The sequence below is a fragment of the Bombus fervidus genome, chromosome 1 (assembly GCF_041682495.2).
Source record: "Bombus fervidus isolate BK054 chromosome 1, iyBomFerv1, whole genome shotgun sequence".
NCBI lineage: Eukaryota > Metazoa > Arthropoda > Insecta > Hymenoptera > Apidae > Bombus > Bombus fervidus.
This window is the reverse complement of record NC_091517.1, coordinates 11,736,792-11,759,210: the sequence shown is the minus strand read 5'-3', so window position 1 is coordinate 11,759,210 and position 22,419 is coordinate 11,736,792. Positions and strand designations below refer to the sequence as shown.

The window sequence follows — 22,419 nt, the reverse complement described above, 5'->3', positions numbered from 1 at the left end:
TTCCAGCGAACTATCACTCTGTTTGGCCGATTTTGTGTTACGTCCCCACGAATCCAACTGATCCGCGATCATAATCCCCCGTTCCCTGATTATCTACCGATCTAAAGCATAATTCGATAGCCAGTTGTTTTAGGATATTAACGAGACGTTTCGTCGGAGAGTTGAGCAGCAATTACGGTTGTGGCAATTGTGTCGTTCGAGATTGAAAAGAGGGTGATTCGAAAAAGTCAAAAGTGGAAACAGGTGTTCTGATAATCCGTCGAGTTAAAGTAGAATTCGATTTAGAGTCGTTTCACGGTGTTAACGAGAGGTTCTTTTTCGAGAGGCAGTGACAATGACGACTGTTGAAAACGTCGTTCCAGATTGAAAAGCGGTTGTTCGAAAGGAGTTCTTTGATATAGCTGAGTGTATTTCTTTCGAACGTTATGCATCGTATCCTGTTATTCAAAAACTAATTAATAGCTAATAAAAACTAATTTCAAAAACTAAAATATTTCCTTTGTACTTAACGACGAAGGAAATATTTTAGATATAATCTAAATAGTTTCGAATAGAAAAAAGAAATTTTCTTGCGGCTATTTTCAATGGCGATATATTGGCTCGTGTAACACTACTGGAAAAATTATTTACTATTGAGTATTTACTATTACACGCAAGGTGCTGTGCCGATTTTAAAAATTTCGTTCAAAAATTAACGGCAAGAAATAGCTGATCTTTCTTGACAGAAAAGATATTCGGTATTAATTATAGAAATTAAATTGTGGAGATATCGGAAGAACATTTTAATAGTAAATTGAACAAATTTACGGTGTTTAAATAGGTAAATTATATTTTTAGAGAACGTTCAATTTCTTCTTGCATTTTTTAAAGATAGCCCAGATAACAAGCTATCGTTTGAAACCGCCTCGTCGACAAAATGCTTAATAAACATATTGAAATTGTATATAGCGCACATATAGCAAATATTTCTATTCACATACCTTGCAGGCTGGAATACCACCCGTCCAAGAAGTTTGACCTGAACAACCTGTTCCAATTCCAGGTTGGACTTTCAAGACTGTCACTATCGCTGTCGAAGCTCACATCAGGGAAATCGAACGCTGCTGACATCATTTGACTTCCAACATCGGATGGCAATACAACGACGGTGTCTACATTATTCTTGTCGCTAGTATCTGCGTTACGTGCACCTGTAAAAAATAACAAAATTATTTGAAAAACACGTTAGATATTAAATACGTTCCTTAGTAATTATAGCTGTCGAGATGGATCTTTGATACGATCTTTCAATTTTAAATAACTGAATCACATTTAAAATCTAACCGAGTATTAAGTATTAGCTTTGAACGTTGTAATTGTATATAAATCATGTATATATTTTAATAAATATTGTAATACGTAACATAAATTTCTCTTCGCTCTAAAATGAAATTTCTGATGACGTATATATGAGGGCGTACGTCGACTAACAATATCCCATTTTGTAAATTATACAGTTAGGTGATATGTAACAAAGATTCAGTTTATTCGAATAACTTTTAGCATTAATACTCAAGTTGACTACCATGTTCGGTACATACATATGTAACATTGGTCGATGATTCAGGATAGGTTGTTTGTTACTAAATTCCGGAATATTCAAGTATTTCGATGATTGCATATCTCGTAACGTTACGTAAATATGCGTGTATCTTTCGTTGCCGATTTATATGCTAGTACCGAAAAGAACGGTCGTTATAGAAAGTTTTAATGAAAAACATATGGCGAGAGTATATATTACGTTATCGTATGCACACCGTATATTTATAAAGTTAAATTAATACGAGAAGAAAAGTTTCAAAATTACCAGGTACATTATACATGACGAAGTAAGAAGGAGTATGGATTGTAAAACAAATTGCCATACTAACAATAAGCAAATCTAAAAACATGAGGTATATTTTTTTCTTTATAAAAAAGTGAATTTTGTTAGTACTAAAGAATATGTATTTTTATCATTCGCCAAACAATTTTAAGCTTAACCTTCGATTCTCTGAAAAACACATTTTCCAAGAAAGAATTCGTTTGATCCAGCTTACGACTCCCTCATGAAACCGTATAACCTCTGTTTAACCTATTTTTCTAAAGATAATATCTAGGTAAATCATTCTGGTATTTTAAAGAGCTATATGGATAGAATATATATATATAAAAGATTCAGGCGAGCTAAATATAAGTACCGCCTAGTTTCAGGATTTGTAAGAATATGTCAAGACCGTAGATATAAGAAGTATAGACCGCAGATGTTGTGTTGATAAAATCGACTTCATAGAGAGAAATAGAAATAAGTAACAAGTTTTTCTTTCCCTTTCTATAGGCGGAGCAAATATCAGCTACAAAGGGAAAGTCATATCAAAATATGTCTATTTCGTTTCAACATGCTCTTTATTTACCAGCCGCAATCTATATCTGTTATTTCTATGGTCGAAACTTGCTCGAAAATGGACAATTTTCGAATTATGCAATTCGCGTTTAACCTATTTCCCCTTTTAAACGAATTCTCTCGTTTCGATTTTGAAAATTCCACCTTTTAACTGTTTGAGTCCCAGGGGTTTTTGAAAAAGCAGGATCGGAAAATCCCGAACAGCGCGATAGCGCTTGTCTTAATCGACTGTGAAGAGAAACAAGCGACACAATAGCGCTCGTCATATTTGTTATTTTACAAAATACATCTATCTTATTATATATGTGTACTATTAGTTTATACATATTTCAAGTTTTGTTCAATAAAAGTTATTGAGAAGATAACAATGAAATACAAAATACCCTCAGTCGTCCGTAGCGTTCAAATGTACTGGGACTTTTCAATACAAAATGCTTGGATCTCAAACGGTTAATTTCGATCGTGTCATCTATTAGACAAGCATAAAAAAAAGCAACTGAATTGAATCAATACTGATACATTTCATGACTCTTCCGTATATATTGCGTATCAGATATCACAAGGAAAACAGAATTTCCGTTTTCCAGCTTATCAACTTGAACTCGATTCTTGTTGCTCGTAAAATTTGTTGTAAGAATAAAAATAGAATATTAATCGCGTATTCGATAAAATATAATTTTCAGAAATTGTAGAATTTCTTAAATACGAGTTCAATTACACGTGCTTCTTTCAAACATAAATTAGTACGGATAAAGAAGAGAAGCCAGTGCAGCTGCGAAGCTTTCAATCACGAAACTTCAAATACATGCATCGATCGAAGAAGGTCGTTTAAAAACGAGAAGCACCAGAATGCGACCTTATAATAATTATTCTTGCTCTCGGCGTGGTGTTTTGCCCGCGCGATCCTTTCAAACGGCTCGTGGCACTTAGTGCTTTACAACGAATTTGCCGTAGTGATTTATCGTCGAGCCCTTTTAGTGCCATGCCACTGGATCCGCTATCGACTTCACTGTCAGCCAGGAAATGCAGGATTCTGTACTTCTGTGCTGGTAGTTTGACACGCATGAACAAACTTAATCGGTAATCGATAAGCAGAGTATGTCTGGTAAGGATTAAAAAGCAAGAGAAAAGGGAAGAAACGAAGAAGAAAGAGAGAAAGAAAGGAAAAGAGGAGAAAACAATAAAAACAGCGACCACGTGACGTCTCATTTGCAAAGTGTCAAAGCGCTGCGTGTAACTAAAGTCTCGACGGCGTCGCGCACGGCTATCGTTTCGGAATGATCGATCGTGTCTTCTTTTAAACAACCCCTCCCCTCGTTTGTATATCAAACGGTCCGCCACACAGTATTCCTTCCTCTCAAAGAACCTCGAATTTTTTTCATAGACGCTACACCGTTTATACGGGATGAAATGTAAAATAGGGATGTTTTTCGATAAAGAAAAACGCGAATGTAAAGTTACGATCGATCATGACTATCGGCGAAAGATAACGTAATACCTCTATATTCCGTGCTATCCTTTCAAAGTGTAATCCTCGTTTCGTGTACAGAATGTTCGAGCATAATTTAATTTCAATTTGTAGAAGCACGGTAGCTGGGTATATAAGTACGGCGAGGTGAAGAAATTGGGTGCGCAACGTTTGAAAGACGTCGACGGGATGTTCGTGAAAATTTCTCAGAGGGAAACCGCGAGAGGTGTTACGGATGTTTCTAAGATCGTCTTTGTTTCTGTACACGGGATATTATATTCTATACAACCCCCTGCGGTGCTTTCAAAATAAGCTGTTAAATGAAATTATTCGAGATTTCAGATGTATGATAATACAATTTTCGAACTATTACAAAGTTATTTCGTAGAATAATCTGTTAAACAGACAAGTATTTTTATGCTAAAAAGACATCAACCATTTTTAATGTTTTATACATAGTCGTTGTACCTTGTATAACATATATAATTTATAATCGTAATACATGCATACAATCGTTATATACGAGTTATATCTGTAAATTTACAAATTTTCAAGTCTGCAATCTTTCAAGTATTCTATCTTTCGAGTTACTAAACCTTTCAATTTTCATACTTTCAAACTTGTAAATTTTTGTAATATCTCGCTAAGTTTCCTCATTTACTTACTTAACCCTTTCGGGAAAACAAAAGACTGTCTTCGCAAGCGAAAGAGGTGTTCAGAATCATTGAACTTGAAAATTTTCGCGTTACGTAATCTTTAAATTATCGAACTGGTAAATTTTTAATTGCACTTTGTTAACTTTTCAAGTTAGCTTTACAGGAGAAACTTGCGATATACCAATAACTCTGCAAACGAATAATCCTACGAAATCCTAAGAACAGTAAAAGCAATCTCCTCCAAAGAAATCACTATCGTTCGCACAAGCATCTAATATGTAAGGGGTGTCGAAAAATAGAAAGAGAGAAAGAGAGAAAGAAAGAAAGAAAGAAAGAGAGAAAGAGAGAGAGAGAGAAAGATAGAGACAGGAGCATATTCGTCGGACTCTGCGAACTAGGTTCTTCTCGAATGCTTCTGGCGATTATTCAATTTACTGGTAGCCAATTCATATTGACGCACGTAGAAACGTAGGAGTCAGTTTGAGTCAATCTAATTCCTGTTTGGAAGTCCCTCCCCGTGCGAAAAACGACGCACGGTCTATCATAGCTCGAGGAAATTCGCGGCCACAGCTTTCAATGACGAAAAGTCGTCGAGATTGCTGCCACGGAATGAAATGTTTTGACAGACGACAACGACAAGATACTACTGCCTTATTGAATTCCCTCCTCTAAGGCTTCTATAGTATAGAGAAACGAATTCAGGATTATTCCATACAACACTTTCCAAGCAGCTAGACACCGAGCATGCCACTGTTTTTATTAAATTGTAATAAAGTTATTGCAATAAAGTACATGCAATTCTGCATACCGAAATAAAAACAGTGTTTTGTATCGGTATTGTGTTAGGTGCATAATAAAATGTCAAAATCTAGGAAAAAGGAAATCGAGAGAAGTAGACAAGTCTGTGTTGTACAAGTACGTAGGAATTGTCAACTTATTGTCATTTTATAGAACGTTGCTGGAAAGAAGACTGGCGTGAGGAACGCGAGTCCGATTAGCTGTTTCGTATAGACTCAACACAATCATAACGATAAGCACGCGTATTGATCGCAAGTATCATATATATAGTTCCATGGCGCTAGTCTCCTTTTCGACAACGCATAGTAGTACATACTTCGTCCTTTTTAATCGTTTTTGAATTCCTCCAATGTGAAAAAATGATGAGAAGTTGAGATTAAATGTATCTTAAATATACTTTATTTCTTTATAGCGAAGTTACGTTGCACTTTTGACGTTGGACGTAGAAAACATGTACTTTCAGCTTATCATACTCGACAATTCCTAATAATCATGTCGCGTGTAATAATATTTAAGACGTAAAGTTCATAGCATTATTCTTGACAACTTGCTCGAGCCTCTCTCGCACTCTACTGTGAAGAGCTTGACGAAGTTACTGAGTTAGTGGCTTTAGCCATTACGTAGGCCATACCGTGTCTAATTACGATCTAAACTCAAGAAAATCTTTCATCGTCAAAAACGTCAGATATTACTTTCAACTTGTGTTTCTTAATTTCAATTCCTGCAAACTCTCGATTAATTCCTGAAGAAAGTCGAATGAAATAGGCACGATGGTAAAGAAAGTAAGACGTTACACAATTAAAAAAATGGTACAGAAAGTAAAACAGATAGTGACATAATAAACCAAAAATTCCATCTACTCTATACATACAACCGATATTTCTCAGTATACTTTCATGAAATAAATGCTACAGCCTCTACAAGCTTATCTACTTCAGCCTTATGCGATTTATTATAATAACGCTATTAATCTCAACGACGAACAAAACTTTCCATTAATTTTTATCGAACTCTCGTACCGTTGATTCCCATGTCCGTGATTCTCGTAAAGCAGAAAACTACGCGGAAGAAACTCATCGTTAACAGACATGCTGCTTGGCCATCGTTAATTCAGAACTCTCCCTCGCCGAGCGACTATAACGAGAGTCACGAAATTATCTCCGGGCATTAAAATTAATTTCTACGAGTATAGCGTTCGTGGAGACGCGTTAAAGCGAGCAAAGTTCGGTAACTTCCAGCGAACTTCCACTCCTGAGCAGTTTATCGTCGACCGTTCGTACGGCGGAACGCTTAGCCGGTAAATCTGCTCGTCTATCCGCAAATATGGTAAACTATGTATGTACCGTGGTTCATGGACCCTCACGATACTTCGACGCTTTCCCGCGTCGCGTCGTGTCACATTTTTCCTCGCGCCTTTCCCTGTACACGGGTCTCTGACCTCCCTTGAGAAATTTGAACCTGATCGATTTATCGGACGCGGCTCCTGCCACCTTTTTTTCTCCGTTTTCTCTCTTTTTTCTTTTTCTCCTCTGCCCTCCTTCGCCTTCCTTTCCTACGCTCTTTCTCAAGTGACATTAGGCAGGTTTAATGCGATGCCTGCAAAAAGGGAAACAGGGTGTAGAGGTACAGCTAGTAGGTGCCGAGTGCCATTGACTGCAGAATAAAATAGATGGTGGTATTTCCAGCGTGGCTCAGTCTTGGCAAAATTCCATTTCTTTTCCACGAAGTACGCGCCCTGAGCAAGAACTGATATTTCCTCTCTCTTTGTTCTTTTCCGTTTTCATTTTTCTTTTTGTTCAATTTCTTCAGTTATTTTTCTGTCTCTTCATTCCCTTTCCCTCGTTGTCAAGAAGGACATCGATATATCTCTGGGCATCGATATATCGTACCGAACCGAGATGAAGGAAGAAATAAAAAGATGTATAATTTTCGTTTGGTATGTTGTATTTAGTAGATCGCATAATGTTCGTAAGCTTTTTTTACGCGACGTGTATTTACATTCGGATGGAATCTTCGTTTTCAGTAATCATGTGGCGCGTCAAAAAGTATATTACGTTTGTGTTTCTGGACGACTATTATTGTTTTTACTCGAATAAATAGTGAAACATTGCACGTTTAAAAAATTCTTGTGGCAAACCGGTTAAAAATCGCGCACGTAGACTGAGAATATATGTTTAGAGGATAAATAGATGTTTGAAACTCTGACAACTGTACATATGTGTAGCGTTATTCGTAAATAACAAAATTTTTCATATCTTACTTCACGTTCGTTGGCTAGAAAAGAAGTGTCAGCAAATGGTGACACATATCCACGATCTTAGAATCCCAGATTCTACGACGTTTTGACGTTGTGTGTATTTATATCACGTTCTACTTCACTTGTACGAAATTTGAAATTTCAAGGTTTCGAAATGTACCGTGTCAGTCTTCACGACTTTCGTGTGTATCCAAAGCGAGTTCGATGATTTCGCAATCGTAGAATTCTGACTCATTTCGGGCGCTTTGTATCGAATCCTGGTAGTTTATAGTCTACTACACTGTGCCCGATCCTATGCATTTGAATCACCGAATTTATGATTTCACGGCCAGTTTTAGATCCCCCGAGCAAGCAGTTTTGAGTTCTACGATCTTAGATTGGTTTGTACTGTTTCTAACACTTTAGAACTGGACTTGGATGTGTTTCACGAACCTGGTATCTTGGAGTTTGCGGTCCCGAGTCTTTGAGGTGGTTCACAGTGGTTCGTGTATTCAGGATTGTGGTACAAAGCGTGACTTACAGTCTTACCTTGGGTAGAACTGCTCCTTTATCTCGCAATGGACGGAATATAACCGTAGATATATACACACGTATATATTTCCGTTTACTAGATAAGTTCTTACGATACGATACGGAGAAATGATGCATACGATATTTAACTGCCAATTACTTTTGGTTTATATTACAAAAGTTTTCTAGTTACATAAAGTACTGAACACTAGTGCTTGGCTAAAAGAAAAAAGAAACAGAAATAAGAGCTATTCCGTTGAGAAACATCTTCGATATAGGTTGTTTCAGTACAAGCAGTCAATTTCGATTCGACGATACGATAGAATATAGATAATTTTTATAGTATTTATCGAGATTCGTTATGATTCGCTATATTTCACTATGTTTCGTCATATTATTTATGGTTCACTATGTATATCTCAACCACTATAATGTACTATTATCTAAAACAGTCAAAAAATTAATAAAGTTCGATTTTATTATGAGTTTCACAATTGGAATAATTTACTTCGACCAAAGACTGAACATAAGCCTAATTAAGAATTGGCTTATCAATATGAACGTGGACTGACTGCCCTTGCATTCTGAGTAATTATAGTAATTATAGGCAAAGGATCGACGTGTAGCTTGCAATATATAACCGATACACATATGTGCATACGGCAACGACACAGCTTCTCAATAACAGCGTCCTAGGCTAACATTAGGATGAATCTCTTAGTGTATATACTAGCTGAATAGCTATAACCATTGACACAACCACTTGAATTAATAGCCGGCAATTAAGCGGATGATAATGCTTGCCTTCCCGTAGATACGAACTACCACCTATACACGACCCTCGATAGTGTCGATAGAAAGACAAGTCTGATATTTATTTCTTTCGCCGATTCTTCGTCCAGTGGATTTATAGATTGCCTTAACTTAGAAAAGCCCGTTTCGTGGATTTTTGATGAAAGAAAAAGATATATCCAGCACGTAAAGAAGAAAAATTTATGTGATATATAACGGGGCTGGTCATTAGGACAAATTCGATTTAGTGATACTACCTGATACTTCATAATACTTGATGACATTTCGTGATACTTTTTCATTAATTTCAAACACGAAATAGTCAGATCTAATTTAGTTGAAGAAAGCTAGTATATAATGATTGATTTCTAGCTTAGATTGTAGAAAGTAAATTAGTTTAAATTTCTTAATTTATTAGCATGAAGCGAGAGAATATTATCGTTCCACAAGGGTTAAACTATTTTTGTTTTGAGTTTACGCCTGTGTTTCTTGTTGAACTGTTTGGAAAAATTAAAAAATTAATATCGAAGATGTTTCCTTATATGTATATTAGATATTCGATTATACCTTTATTTATTTGTTTTATATTTGTTATATACTATTAATAATAATAGATTATGTTTTCACTCTTTCTTCTTATTCTTATTTGCCTTACAGTCTTCACCAAACATTCTTCTGATACATATATTTTAAATACTCTTCTTATCAAACTGTATAACTATATAGCTATTAATCCACCTATTGTCCATCAACCTAACTGTACTATTTAAACTGTTATTGCTTAGCTCTTATCTGATTATTTAGTAATAGCTATTAGAGCTAACTATTTAACCGATTATGATTCTGTATCTAACTCCTAAAATACCTTTTTAATCTTTCCTCTCTTTTCCTTTCCAGTTCTCCTAATCAGTCCAAAGTCTCTTCTTTTCCTTTCTCGTTAACTATCTCCTGTATATTCATTTCTCCCCGCCAGTTTTTCGTACTCTATTAACACGTGCTTCAAATCTCCAATTTCGTCATTACAAAATTCGCATAGTTTCTTCTCATTCCCTTCCTAATATCTATTTCATCTTTCTAACGACCCACATATCATTCGCTTTCATCTTTTGCCTTTGTTATATCATATATTATTAATTATGGAATCATATTTTCAGAAAGTATTTTTATTTTTATAATATAATTAAATTCATAACATATGAAATATTTTTCTTGCCAGATATATCGAGCTAAATTATGTCACAATCATTATTCCGATGATATTATATCCCTGGCTCGCTATTAAAACATAAGTAAATGTGAATGTTTAGGAGTTAGTAGAAAAATCGTCAAATTATCACCGTCTTACCCGATTTATTACGCGATATGAGTGTGCATGCAGGAAACGTGCGCGCAGCGATATTCCCATTAAATTTATACTGCAGTGTATCAAGTCGTCGCAATTGCCAACTGCAGGAAATCATAGAGTGCAACGAACGGTGCAGAGAAGGTTTTATGGAAATCGATGCGAATATATAATGATTACGAGTGGACCTTGTGTTATTTTAAGTACCTTGTGCTCTCTCTTCTGTCACTTTATCGCGAGCTTTATCGAGCCAAGACGTATTCAAGCCGTGACGTTCGCTTGGTGATTGAAGAGTTCAAGATTTATCGGCCACTTCTAATCAGCGTTTATAACATTTTTTCGGCACATCTGCTTTCTACATACATACTTTCTACGTTACAGTAATTTAATTAAATTAATATGTTTTGAACGCAATGGGTGTGGATAAATGGTTGTTTTAACATTTCTTTGAATATCTATATATCGTGGCTTGAAAATAGCCTGCAGTTGGCTTGAATAAAGTTTGCACGCGTTTAGCGGCGAGAGGCGATAATCAGATAGACCGAATATTTAGGAGAATGAAAATGTAGCAAGGCTTATTCGTAATTATATTGTGATGGGGTAGCGTCGATGTTGAGACGTTTCTCTAATAAAATTGTACACTCATTGAAGAATCGAAAGGAAATATTCTTCTTAAGTGAATTTTATTTGTTGCAGTTCCAACTACGAGGCTTTTATTTAGAAGAAACGATTTTTTTGAATTTGTTTTACGTATGATGATTTGGTATATGCATAGCGTAAATAACTTGTCTCAAATATACTTTTGAATTGAATTCGTAAATTGCTTTCAACGAGGCGTAAATAAAAATTCAAAAATGCAACGTCGCCCTGTATCTGTAATTGTTTTATTAAGAATTCGAGTATTTCGACAACTAGCAGAAATTTGTTCTTTGCAACATTCATCATTAACAATATGATTTTGATAACTACGTGAAATACATACTTCGTATTTATTCAAATTTGATGTGCAAAGAGATGTAAATCTGATTCCGAAACCAAATATTTTCCAATGATTCAAATGTTCCAAACCTTCGAACTTTCACATCTGTTAAATGTATACAGTTTCAGACCATTGTATAATCTTCAATTTTCGTGAACAAAGTTCCAGGCTATTATTCAAATAAGTTAAAACCAGCAGATGGTGTACGATTTAAATATATGTTTAATTCTTTTAAAAAATTCGTTGAGAGTTCGAGGCAACGCGGCTACCAGCGAAACACAAGATTTCAATTATCTCATTGACTTTCGTACTCGGAAAGGGAAACTTAACTCGGAAGCGAGTTAATCTGAATGAAACTCAACATTTAAAGTGCGATGTGCTGTTGCGGTGTCCCCAAAAGGAGTATTTAGACACCTCGTGTTTCCAAGTCTGTGTGCAATGTCGCAGGATTCGAGCGCATCGTTCCCTACTAAAAGTCTATAAGCGTAATTGTTTCTCACGCAATGAAACGACAAACTACGACAATAAATAATAAAATAATTTTGCTTCGTTAGAATCCTCTACCGCCAAACTACAAGCAAATTGTAAAGGATAGAATTAATTTCTTGCCGAAATATGGAATTAGTGGTAAAGTAATGTTAATTTTATCATGTTAGGATAAACAATTTCAAGTAATTTGCACGTTATTACGTTAGTTTATATGTTAATAATTTTAATTTAATAAATTTATTAAATAAATAATTTACACGTATTCATAATAATTTCAGATTCTAACATATTTTTCAATTTTTACGAAATTACTTAAACGGGAAAGAACATAGGTTCGTTCATTGAAAGTCAGAAGCATTTCTTTAATAAAAACTGGCATTTTTCTGTGAAAAATTGGATTGGCTAATTTCTTTCTTATCTTATCTTTTAATTGAGAATTTAATATTTATTAAACACTTAGAAGGTAGCAAAATGTACTGACAAAGATTTTCATGAAATTTACTAATTAAAATATTTACAGTTCTTAAGGATCTATGGATCGCAGATAATAGTTCGTACTTTATTCTAATTTAACTCGATAAACAAATTACGCGTTATTAATTATTTTTACGACGGAGTCGACGAGAACTTTTGCTTTGAACGGGTTTAAAAGATTACAAAATGGCAAAACAGAAGTAAAAAAAAGGCAATAGACATTGGACTTTAACTGATACACATAACACCAGAGCATTTAAGAAAAATTATGCGAAGATAATCCGTAACGTATGCGACTGACCGACGAATGAATACGCAATGAACGAGTATTTGAGATCAAAGACAACAGAACAGCTTTCTTGGCATGCTGGAAGAAACAAGTTTTCCGTAATCGTGTGTGATTCATAGCACACATGACCTACGTGTGTAAATCTCGTCCAGTGACATTTACCAACCACCTAGAACCTTGGTTGGCTTCCTGACCATATTACATTCTGCTCGTTCCACGAACACTTTTTCAAATACGTGCGATGATCATCTATAACTATTCTATGTATATTCTGGTATTTTTATATTTTATATTATTTGAGTTTCATATTTTATGTTTCTGTTTTGTGTGCTACTGAAATTTAAGTTAAGCTATTAAAGTTTAAGAAGAGTTGTACATGCAAGTGCTAAAGACACAGAGAATAAGGAATATAAATTGTAGGTTTTAAGTTTAAATGTTAAGCATGAGAGACGTTAAGCTTGGTGGTTGGAAAAATAGAACACGAATGTAACTGGAAGTAAGAAAATTAGAAGCAAATGAAATAAATAAAAATAAAATAATATATTCGTTCTGATTTTGTTAGTTCGATTATTTACGCATTTCTCAAATTAGAGCGTATCTTCTTATCTTCCTAACTGCTTGATAAAAAGTTTGTTACATGCAGAATATAAAATTGCAATTAAAACGTTACTAGAATCATAATGAGATATTAACCGTATTTTTGCAACGTGATAATACAATTATATTTTTGCCCTCGAAACAAAGATTACATTAATTTATATTTGAAAACAATACGTAGAATTTTTGTTTGAGAAATTTAAAAATTGTTGTGTATAATTAGAATCATTCGAAAGTTGGTTGATCAACAGCAGTTCTGGAAAATTTCTGCATTTTAACATCAGAAGCAGAAATTACATGAGCAACATTGAATTCTTTAGGAATGACTAGTTTCGATAGGGTTGGCTTGACTTCCGCATAATTACGTTGAAAAGGTATGTTTTTTTACTAGAGGAAGAAGGCTTAAATTAGCCTCTTTCTTTTTACGAAGTAACAAATATCACGTTTGCGTGTTATTTTACATTTTATAAAAAGAAAAATGAAATTGTCGGTTGATCTTAAATTGAAAGGTACAAAACAGTTACAAATGAATGAATTTGCAATTCTGTATTATGGCTGTAATGATGTAGGTACTTACGTGATCCGATTTTTAAATATTCATGAGTTTCTCTAAGAATTTATAAACTCTGCGTGATACCTTAGACATACAAATAAACTTAGCTCTTAAAAATGGAAACGTTATTTGCGTTCACTGTTTCACTGGCTACGAGATTTAATTTTCTTATCTCGTCTTTGAAAATAACTTTGAATGGAGTAATTCGATTATGGACACAAACTTGTTTAAATAACACGAATTTCCAGATCACATTTGGAATTAACTTAACCAGTTTTTAGGAGTAATAAATCTTTTTATAACAAATTAAACGATAACAAGTATCGTTCGTAAGTAACAATTTTAATAAACTTCTTCTTTTATTGTGTTATTTTTCACAGATCAATGCAAGCCGAATACAACATGAAAAAAATGTAAAAAATTAAATGAAAAAGATGTTCTGTCATTGAATTGCGATTAACGATTACTTTTATATTCAGGATGTTTCTCAGCATCGAGCAACTGCTTCGACGATGGATTTTGCACATGAAAACGACAAGAAAAAGTTTATATAAAGATATGCCCTCTTTGACTTTTTTTACGAGTTATAGCGAGCTTTATATTGGAATAATTCTATTGAAAAATGGAAGTAGTTGAACTAATCTCATCTATCTATTTACAGACAGAATTTCTAACAGAATATCTAACGAACAATACCTGGAGAAGTAGAGAACAGTCATTAAGACGTCTCCAATCTCGTGTTCAAGCGTGATGCAAGACTATTTTGAACGCTTCTTGTAGAGTTACACAGATACTGCTTGTTTAAATGAAACTCACTGTAACTCGAAAATAAGGTTAAATAAGTCATATCCTTATAGCGTTATATAAACCTTTTTTATTGTTTTCATGTGCAGAACCTACCGCCGAAACGGTTCCCTGATAACACGTATAATACAAAAATATAACTTGAAATGAAATATTTAACGTGACATTAATTTTTCACAATAAACTTCTGTCAAATCCTAAATAACTTGAACATATGTGAAAAGAAACATTATTTGAAAATTAAATACAAGAAATAAATTGGTCAGTAATAAAATTTCTGATTCTCAATCAGATTACTTGGAATATTCGCAATCTCCATAGACGCCAATAAGTTCGCAACGATGCACGATTCAACCTGTCTAATTCGATCAATCTCAATCATTCTCATAAATTAACTCGTTCATCAATCGAGGAATGGCAAATACTTGTTGACAATCAACGCATAGAAAACCACCACCGGTCGTGAACAGATAACCGGAAAGAGATTATATCGCTGCTAGAAGCGAACTTAGGGTGGGTTTAACGGGAAAGTAATGTGAAATCTTGACGAGTTAAGTGGTTGAATCATTTTCATCCCGACGTTGTGCCCGTTCTACAGCGAAGTTCTATTTTCTACCACGATAGGCGAACGATACGGGTTGACAAGCCGGCGGGAGAAGGAGAGAAAAAAAGAGGAGGAGAAAGAGAGAAAGGTTGAGAGGTAAAGGCGAAGTAAAAACGGTGCCGACAATACGTTCCGGCATTATGAAACTTGAAATCGAAATAATGCGAGCGAGTACACGTACAACGAGTACGGGCTTAATGCCAAAGACGTAATAACTCGCAAGTAGTCGCGTGTAACGTAACGTTTAGGCGCGGTGGGGTTGCGACTCTTTATGGTCGAAGGCTCGTTAATTAGGCGAAAAGACGCGACCGTACGCGAAATTACCTCGCGTTTATGCGTTTCAGGGAGCGGAACAGGTGGCACGACGATTATGGTGCAGGGATCTTAGGGAAATTGGGGAAATTGAAAGTTATGCCACGGCTAGAAACTACCGCGACCAGGTATAAGCGATATTTGCATTCTAGTTGGGTATGCTGAACATGAAGTGGACCGCGCTGGACCTTAACCATACGCAACTCGTCTCGGAGAGAAGTTTGAATTTTTATTTCTTTAGTAGAATTCAGTAGAGAATTTTAGAGGCGAGCGTTTAAGTGTCTTAATTGTAAGGGATTTCCGCGTGTCTACGTTATTAAATTAGTTATTAAACTTTTATGGTTATTACGATACAACCATTTGATAAATAAAATGATCAAATATATATAATTTCAGATATACTATATATCTGAGATAAAATCCGGTTCCTATTTTTACAATTACTAAAAGCATGCAAGTGCTTTTAGCAAAATTAATACTGACTTCTACAGAAGTGGAAATACGATTACATATATGTAATTACATACCGAGTTATTCTGAGTATATAACCTATATATATCTGACTTGAAAAATTAGTACCGAATAAGAATGTTTTTTATTGATTTATTTTCACCTATTTTGAATCAATGCGTCACATTCATTTTTCAAAGATACAGCTAATCCGATCTAGACAGATTATCTCCATATTATGGATTACCAATGCTCAATCTACCAATTAATTCAACAGCTTTCATCTTGGAAGTCTATAATGAGTTTTCGGACGATTACAATAATATAATAATAAGTAATAAGTATGTAAAACGCAGATACATTGAAACTGAAGTTTCTATAAATAACAACCTAAACAAAATCATTGTCTATCGAGTTTCTTTCATCTTTCTTGTATTTTTAATACTTTGATATTCGTTGAGGTGTATAACAACCTTCGACGTTTATACTGAACTTACAATAATTACAATTACACACACATATAGTATACCATTCGATATTAGCCACTTGATTATTGTCACCTACAATATTCTTCGACAAACATCCATTTCTTTTGCAATTTCTAAATTAAATCTAATTACGAAATCTAGACAATTAAAGAAAAATCCTACACGAACCGTAGAAAACAATTATTTCGAAATAATGGAAACTGCAGAGTATGCGTTACTTTCGTGCGATCGTCACGATGGTCGTTCAACGCGTGCACTGTTATGTATCGCGCATGCAAGGGCTTCATACATATTGTATTTTATCACGGTGACGCGCATAATAAAGAAAGATTATCATAATGAAATTCATTTTCAGTTATGCGTGTTATTAACGTGACGCACGGTAGGAAGTCGTATAGATGCTTCTATCTCGCTCGAAAGGATATACGATTGACCGTGAGAGGACATCTCTCGGGCTCGTTACGCTCGTTACCAATGCCAAGTCGCAAGGAAACGCAAGAAGCTTCGCATATATATTATGTATATACGTACTGAGACGCATGCGTGCGCACGGGAGAGACGCATAAAGATTAAAGATACAAACGCATATAGGAGGCAGAGGCATATAAAGGCAGTAAGATACATATTAAGCCACACATAAGCTTGCATACCTAAAAGGAGCGCAAAGATATATGTACGCAGTTATAAGATTATTTTTAGCAGAATGTAATTTAGTTACGAATTTATAAATAGGAAGTCTCAAGACCAGTATATCCTTTGTCAGAACTGTTGCAGAATATTGGTATAATACGACGAAGTCTATATAAGCATAAATTTAACATTTAAAATTTATTACAATCTATTTGTAAATATTAATACGCGATATAAGAACTGACATCTACGTACAAAACATTACGAAGTAGTTTTGTTATGTAAAGAGTTCATTACCTACAGTTTGCCTTATTGTTAATCTATAAATAGATGCTTCAAAGACGATAGAGAGATTTCATTAGTTTCAGTAATAATATTTAAATTCTGTTTAACATTTCGAAACACTGAGTCGTGTCGTATCTGTGTTTATCTATATCCATGAATACTAACTACATCATTATTAGTTTGAGATATTGTACGAGATTCGCGTTTTATCTCAAACTAATAATAATTAACGTACTGACCTTGAACGATCTTCAACTATAGATCATTGCATTCATCTTAAAGCTCTCTCTCTCTCTCTCTCTCTCTCTCTCTCTCTCTCTCTCTTAGAAGGTAGATAAAAAAATATATTGTTCCGTACAAAAAAAAAAAAAAAAAAAAAAAAATGAAGTTCATCTTGATATCTCCTCTAACCCTCCACCTAGGAAAAAACTATTAACGCCAGATTATATCTTCCTCCAAAGCAAGCAAGTTTAATTCGATGCGTCTTCTTCTACCATGAAAAACAAACGAGTTGTTCGAATAGCCTGTTCCAGATGCCCCACCCTATACAGAGATATCCATCAGAGCGGCGGAAAACGCGCGACATGCATCGGAAAAGAAACGAGTTCATCGCCGATGATTCGCTCCGATCCGCGACGAAGTCCTTCAACGTGTACACTTCCGCCAGACGCCTGTCGATAATTGGAAGTCGTTCCACTTCTTTGCCTCTGCCAACTCTCATCTTGGAATGCGACCGGCTCCGGTATACGTCGACACGTTCCGCGAGGCTTGCACGGCCAACCGTGTCGTAACACACGAAGAAACGGTACAATGAACTTCTTCATGCTCGAATAGAGATACGTTGCTAAGAAGTGTGCCTACGCTACGGTTCTTCGGAGATCGCTGACTCGTAATTAAAAGAACGACGTTGGAAAGGATAAGACGGGGTAACACCGACAAAAATACGAATAAATCGATGGGAGAATTTACGAGTGGCGTTACTGCGGGCTACGGGATCAGAGAGGATGAGGGGAAAGGTGGAGGATTTATGGGTGTTGGTACACTTTGCTATGATTAGTTGCGGTTTCCAAGGTTTGATTTGAGAAGTTCAATCCCCAAGGATTTATCGATATCGGTGTATTTATAAAATTTTCGAAATGTTATTAAAAGGATACGCGAGTTGAGAGCGAGATTCAATTCGTTACCATAATTTATAAAGCCGTTGTGTGGAAATAAGGTACACTCTGCCATGATTAGTTCGAGTTTACGATGGAACGTTTAATTCGAGAGGTTGAATCACACCTGGGATTTATCGATATCGGTGTATTTATAAAATTTTCGAAATGTTATTAAAAGGAAAGACGTAAGCTGATTCAGGATATTCGATTTGCTGTCGTAATTATAAAGCAGTTACGTAGAAATGAAAAGAAAATAACAAACATCGGAAAGATACAGTAAAAATATCAGGCAAACCGATATCGATTCGATTCGAGGGTCCAAATCCAAAAAAAAGAACGTATAGATATAATACCGAAAGGAGAAAAGAGAAAGAAAGTAAGGAAACGGGGAACGATACTAAAAAAAGCTAACTACACCTGGCTCGAAAAATTCCATTTTTAGAATTTTACGAATCGTCGTATCTATAAAATCGGTAAATTACAGCCGTAGGAAAATACCGTAAAAGGAAACCAATCGAACAAAATAAGAACAGAAAGGAAAAGGAAAAAGAAAAATAAGGAAACGAAAGGAAGAAAGAGGTAGAATGTAATAGAATCAATTCAATTCGAACGTATCGATTCGATAATCGGTAAGTATTAATATTAGCTAGCCGTGCGATAGAGACCCCATTGCGTATCGTATTCCATCCTGATCGGGCCGCGCGCGAATTGAATTTTAAAAATTCACCGTGAATCTGATACGCGATTACGCGCTTCTGTAAGCTAAACCGATCCGCATAACCTGTTAAACGACCGGCACGTCGATTTAATCCGACGCGTGATCCACGTTTAATCGACGCGTTCAATCGTGATTTTCCGCCCACGAGAACGTATTAGAAATACATGATTAAGAAAACGTGAGTAATAGTTGACTTCCTATTATATATATATATAGTTTCTAGTTCGATTTTTATACAGGATGTTACAGAAATTGATCTAAGGCAAAACGGTGTAAGTTTCCAATAAAAAATACAATATTCGTAAAAGATGTCGGATGTGTTTTTTTTCACTTCGATAGATATAAGTAGACTGCGGTTATTTATGCAAACTAATATTTTTAGACATTATTAAAGAAGTAGAATTTAAACAGAAGGTTATTTAATGTATTAAATGTTACGAAGAGTATTTTATTTTAGATATTTTGTATATTTTTGTATTTTATGCGCGTTTCGTGCATTCTTACAAGACTGATATTTGCGACTATATATATATTTTTATTTTCTATGTTTTAAGTCTACTACATTACTTCGTTAGCGATCAGCAGAGTAGATTCTTTAAGTGTCCCTACAAAAAGCAGTCGCATCCAAGTCAGGTGATCGAAGAGGCCATTCTCTTGGACTTTCTCGTCCTATCTATTTCCCACTAGAGATTCGATTTAGATGTTATATCACATTAATTGAAAAATGTAGCGGAGCCTCGTCATGCTGAAACCGGATGTGTATTCTTTTTTCTGATACGACACACCGTCCGAGATTCAAATCGTAATCTCTATTGAATCGAAACTGATAGCACACAGAAATTACAAACATCCCGTAATCGTAGCTCAATTTTCTACCTAACGGTTTAACGTTTACAAAACGAGAAAGAAAAGCAAAGTAGAGAGGATAGAGCAAATTACATAGGTATGCACATCATTCGACAAAGTGGCTCGACGACGATGAGTCAACGTCAATCAGAACGCTTCCTCTGACTTCATTCGCGTCTTCGTGGATTATTAACTGCACGATACATACAGACAACTGCTAATTGTATACCGTTACTGCTCTAAACAACGTTCACGTGAAACATGATCGTCTAGTTACCTCTCGAAACAGAGTACGCTCTCTCGTCGAGGAATATTCCTTCGAACTCGAATAATGATGTATCATTTTAAATTGATTCAAATTGAGGTCCTTCTTCTTCCATTTCACGTGGAGAGCACTTCCGCGTACGCAGAATTGCATTGATGGTTATCGAAGCGACGACGCGATACGGGATACGTAGGATCGGAAATCGGGACGAATCGAATCGGTGCATCCAAGAGAAGAAACGATGGAGCAGAAAAAAGATAGATGATAAAGGGACCCGGACTTATGATTGCTTCCAAATGAATTTCCAACTAACCAATTCAATTCCGATTTCCACGTGCGATATGCACTCGACTATTCATAATTACTGGATAGTTAGCGGCCACAGAGGCCGAAGTTTATGGCTTCGCAACTCGCCGCTAATCGGATTGTCTGTCGACTGGCCGAACGAACGCTTCCATAATTCTTTGTACGTAGCGTAAAATCGAAATGGCGATTGCGCGCTCTGCATATCGAGCCACGTTTTCTCTGTATCTAAAATTCTCCGTAAATAATATCTTCTGTAAAATTTTTTGCGTTAACGGAGCGCTTCTTTTTTCTTTCATTAAGCTTGCTCGAAGCTGTGTAGGAGGTTTATGCGGCTACGCAAAATTAACTGAATACGGCATTACGTTACAAGGTTCGTGCAAGTACGTTCGTTTAAACTTGGATATTACGTTTGTTTAAAAATGTACGTATGTGCTCTATAAGACTTTTATATTCGGCGAGAGCAGGTTTTATCTAATGGAAGAAAAACTTTGCGTTTTCACAACCTATCGATTAATACAAGTCTCTGCTCATCGTATAATGGACAATTTCAAAGGTAATTGAAAATTAAAGTAGCAGCGTTTCGTACTATCAATAATGCTTAAGCCTGCTAATAAGGCTAAAAAGTTATAACGATCGGCTCTACGTCTGTTTATAATGACTGTGGCTTCTTTTTGCAAATTTCTTTTTCCAAGACACTAGAAAGTATTCCTTATCTGTCTTGAAGGCCTTGGTCTTGGTTGTTTGATATTAGTATTAGCATTAGGAGTATTCATATGTATACTTTTCGAAAATCAAAGGCTGTTAGCGTATTTTATTATCCGACTCGAATAATAATAATATTCTTTCTTTCTTATTTTTAATAATTAATTCTTGAAAGTTGGCATACTCCGCTATGTTTGTATGTTTTAATTTTCGAGTTCTAATCAGTATTTGTTTGCAGTTCAGAACGATAATGTTGATATTTTATTGTAATCTCAAAATTTGAAATTTACAAAACGTGGGTATATTTTTAATTTCTATTTTAAACAAACTATTTAAACATGTTTGGTAAATTACATGCTTTTCAAATTGTAAGTTATGAAAGAGGTAAGAAAAGATAATGACGACGACGAGTTGATATTTGATTTATATAACACAGATTGTAGATATGAATAATGTTTTTAATGAAGATTTCTATTTCGAGCTGATATTTTGATAAATTTACTTTCCTTAATAAAGCCGCTTTTACCAAACTGATGACGCAATTGAATATTCCATTATTCGTTGCAAGCTTTTTACATATTTTTGTTGTTACTGTTTATGTTAATTATTCCTTTAAAGTTACGTGTCAGAGGGCAACAGAATATTCGAATACTTCAATATGTATTAATCTGTTCGTTCATGATTATATTCAAATGTGACATGTGCAAATCGTTTTCATAATAAAGTTCGATAAATATTATAATATTCGATATTACATTGGATTTTGAGTATTATGGAAGACACGTCATTTGTGACAATTTCGGCAGTGTCGCAATATACTTTGTAAGTTCTGAAGTTAATTAGAATACTCATTATGTATCATAAATACCAATTAACGGTAGATAGAAATTAGCTGAGCTATTTCCGTCAGCAAGGTCTTTCTTAGAAGTCTGTTTAACCAATCGTTTTCGCGAACATGTTATCCTGTCTTGCCTGGCGCGAATCGAAGCGTTAATATGAGAAGTTTCGTGTAAAAAGTTTCACGAAATTATATTACGTTGAAAAGTTTTCACGCCTTATTAAGATCTTGTTAGAGGAAGCAGAACATTTTAAAGATACTTTCGTCCTTTCTCTCGTAGCTTTTTTTCTCGCCAGCTCCAAACTCACTATAAAACACGCGATATTCTCATTTTCACAAATGTTTAGTACGGTTTTATAACGTTAGTTTCAATACGTTTCGAAGACAC

At 35.1% G+C, this 22,419-nt stretch overlaps 1 protein-coding gene across 1 annotated transcript in view; it reads right to left on the bottom strand.

Annotated features, from left to right (window-relative positions):
- Nucleotides 1–22,419, bottom strand: part of LOC139985677 (icarapin-like) — a 54,769-nt gene that overhangs the window by 19,963 nt on the left and 12,387 nt on the right. Inside the window, exon 2 of the mRNA XM_072000283.1 lies at nt 981–1,190. Coding sequence (XP_071856384.1) covers nt 981–1,190 — 210 coding nt within the window. The remainder of the gene's footprint in view (nt 1–980; nt 1,191–22,419) is intronic.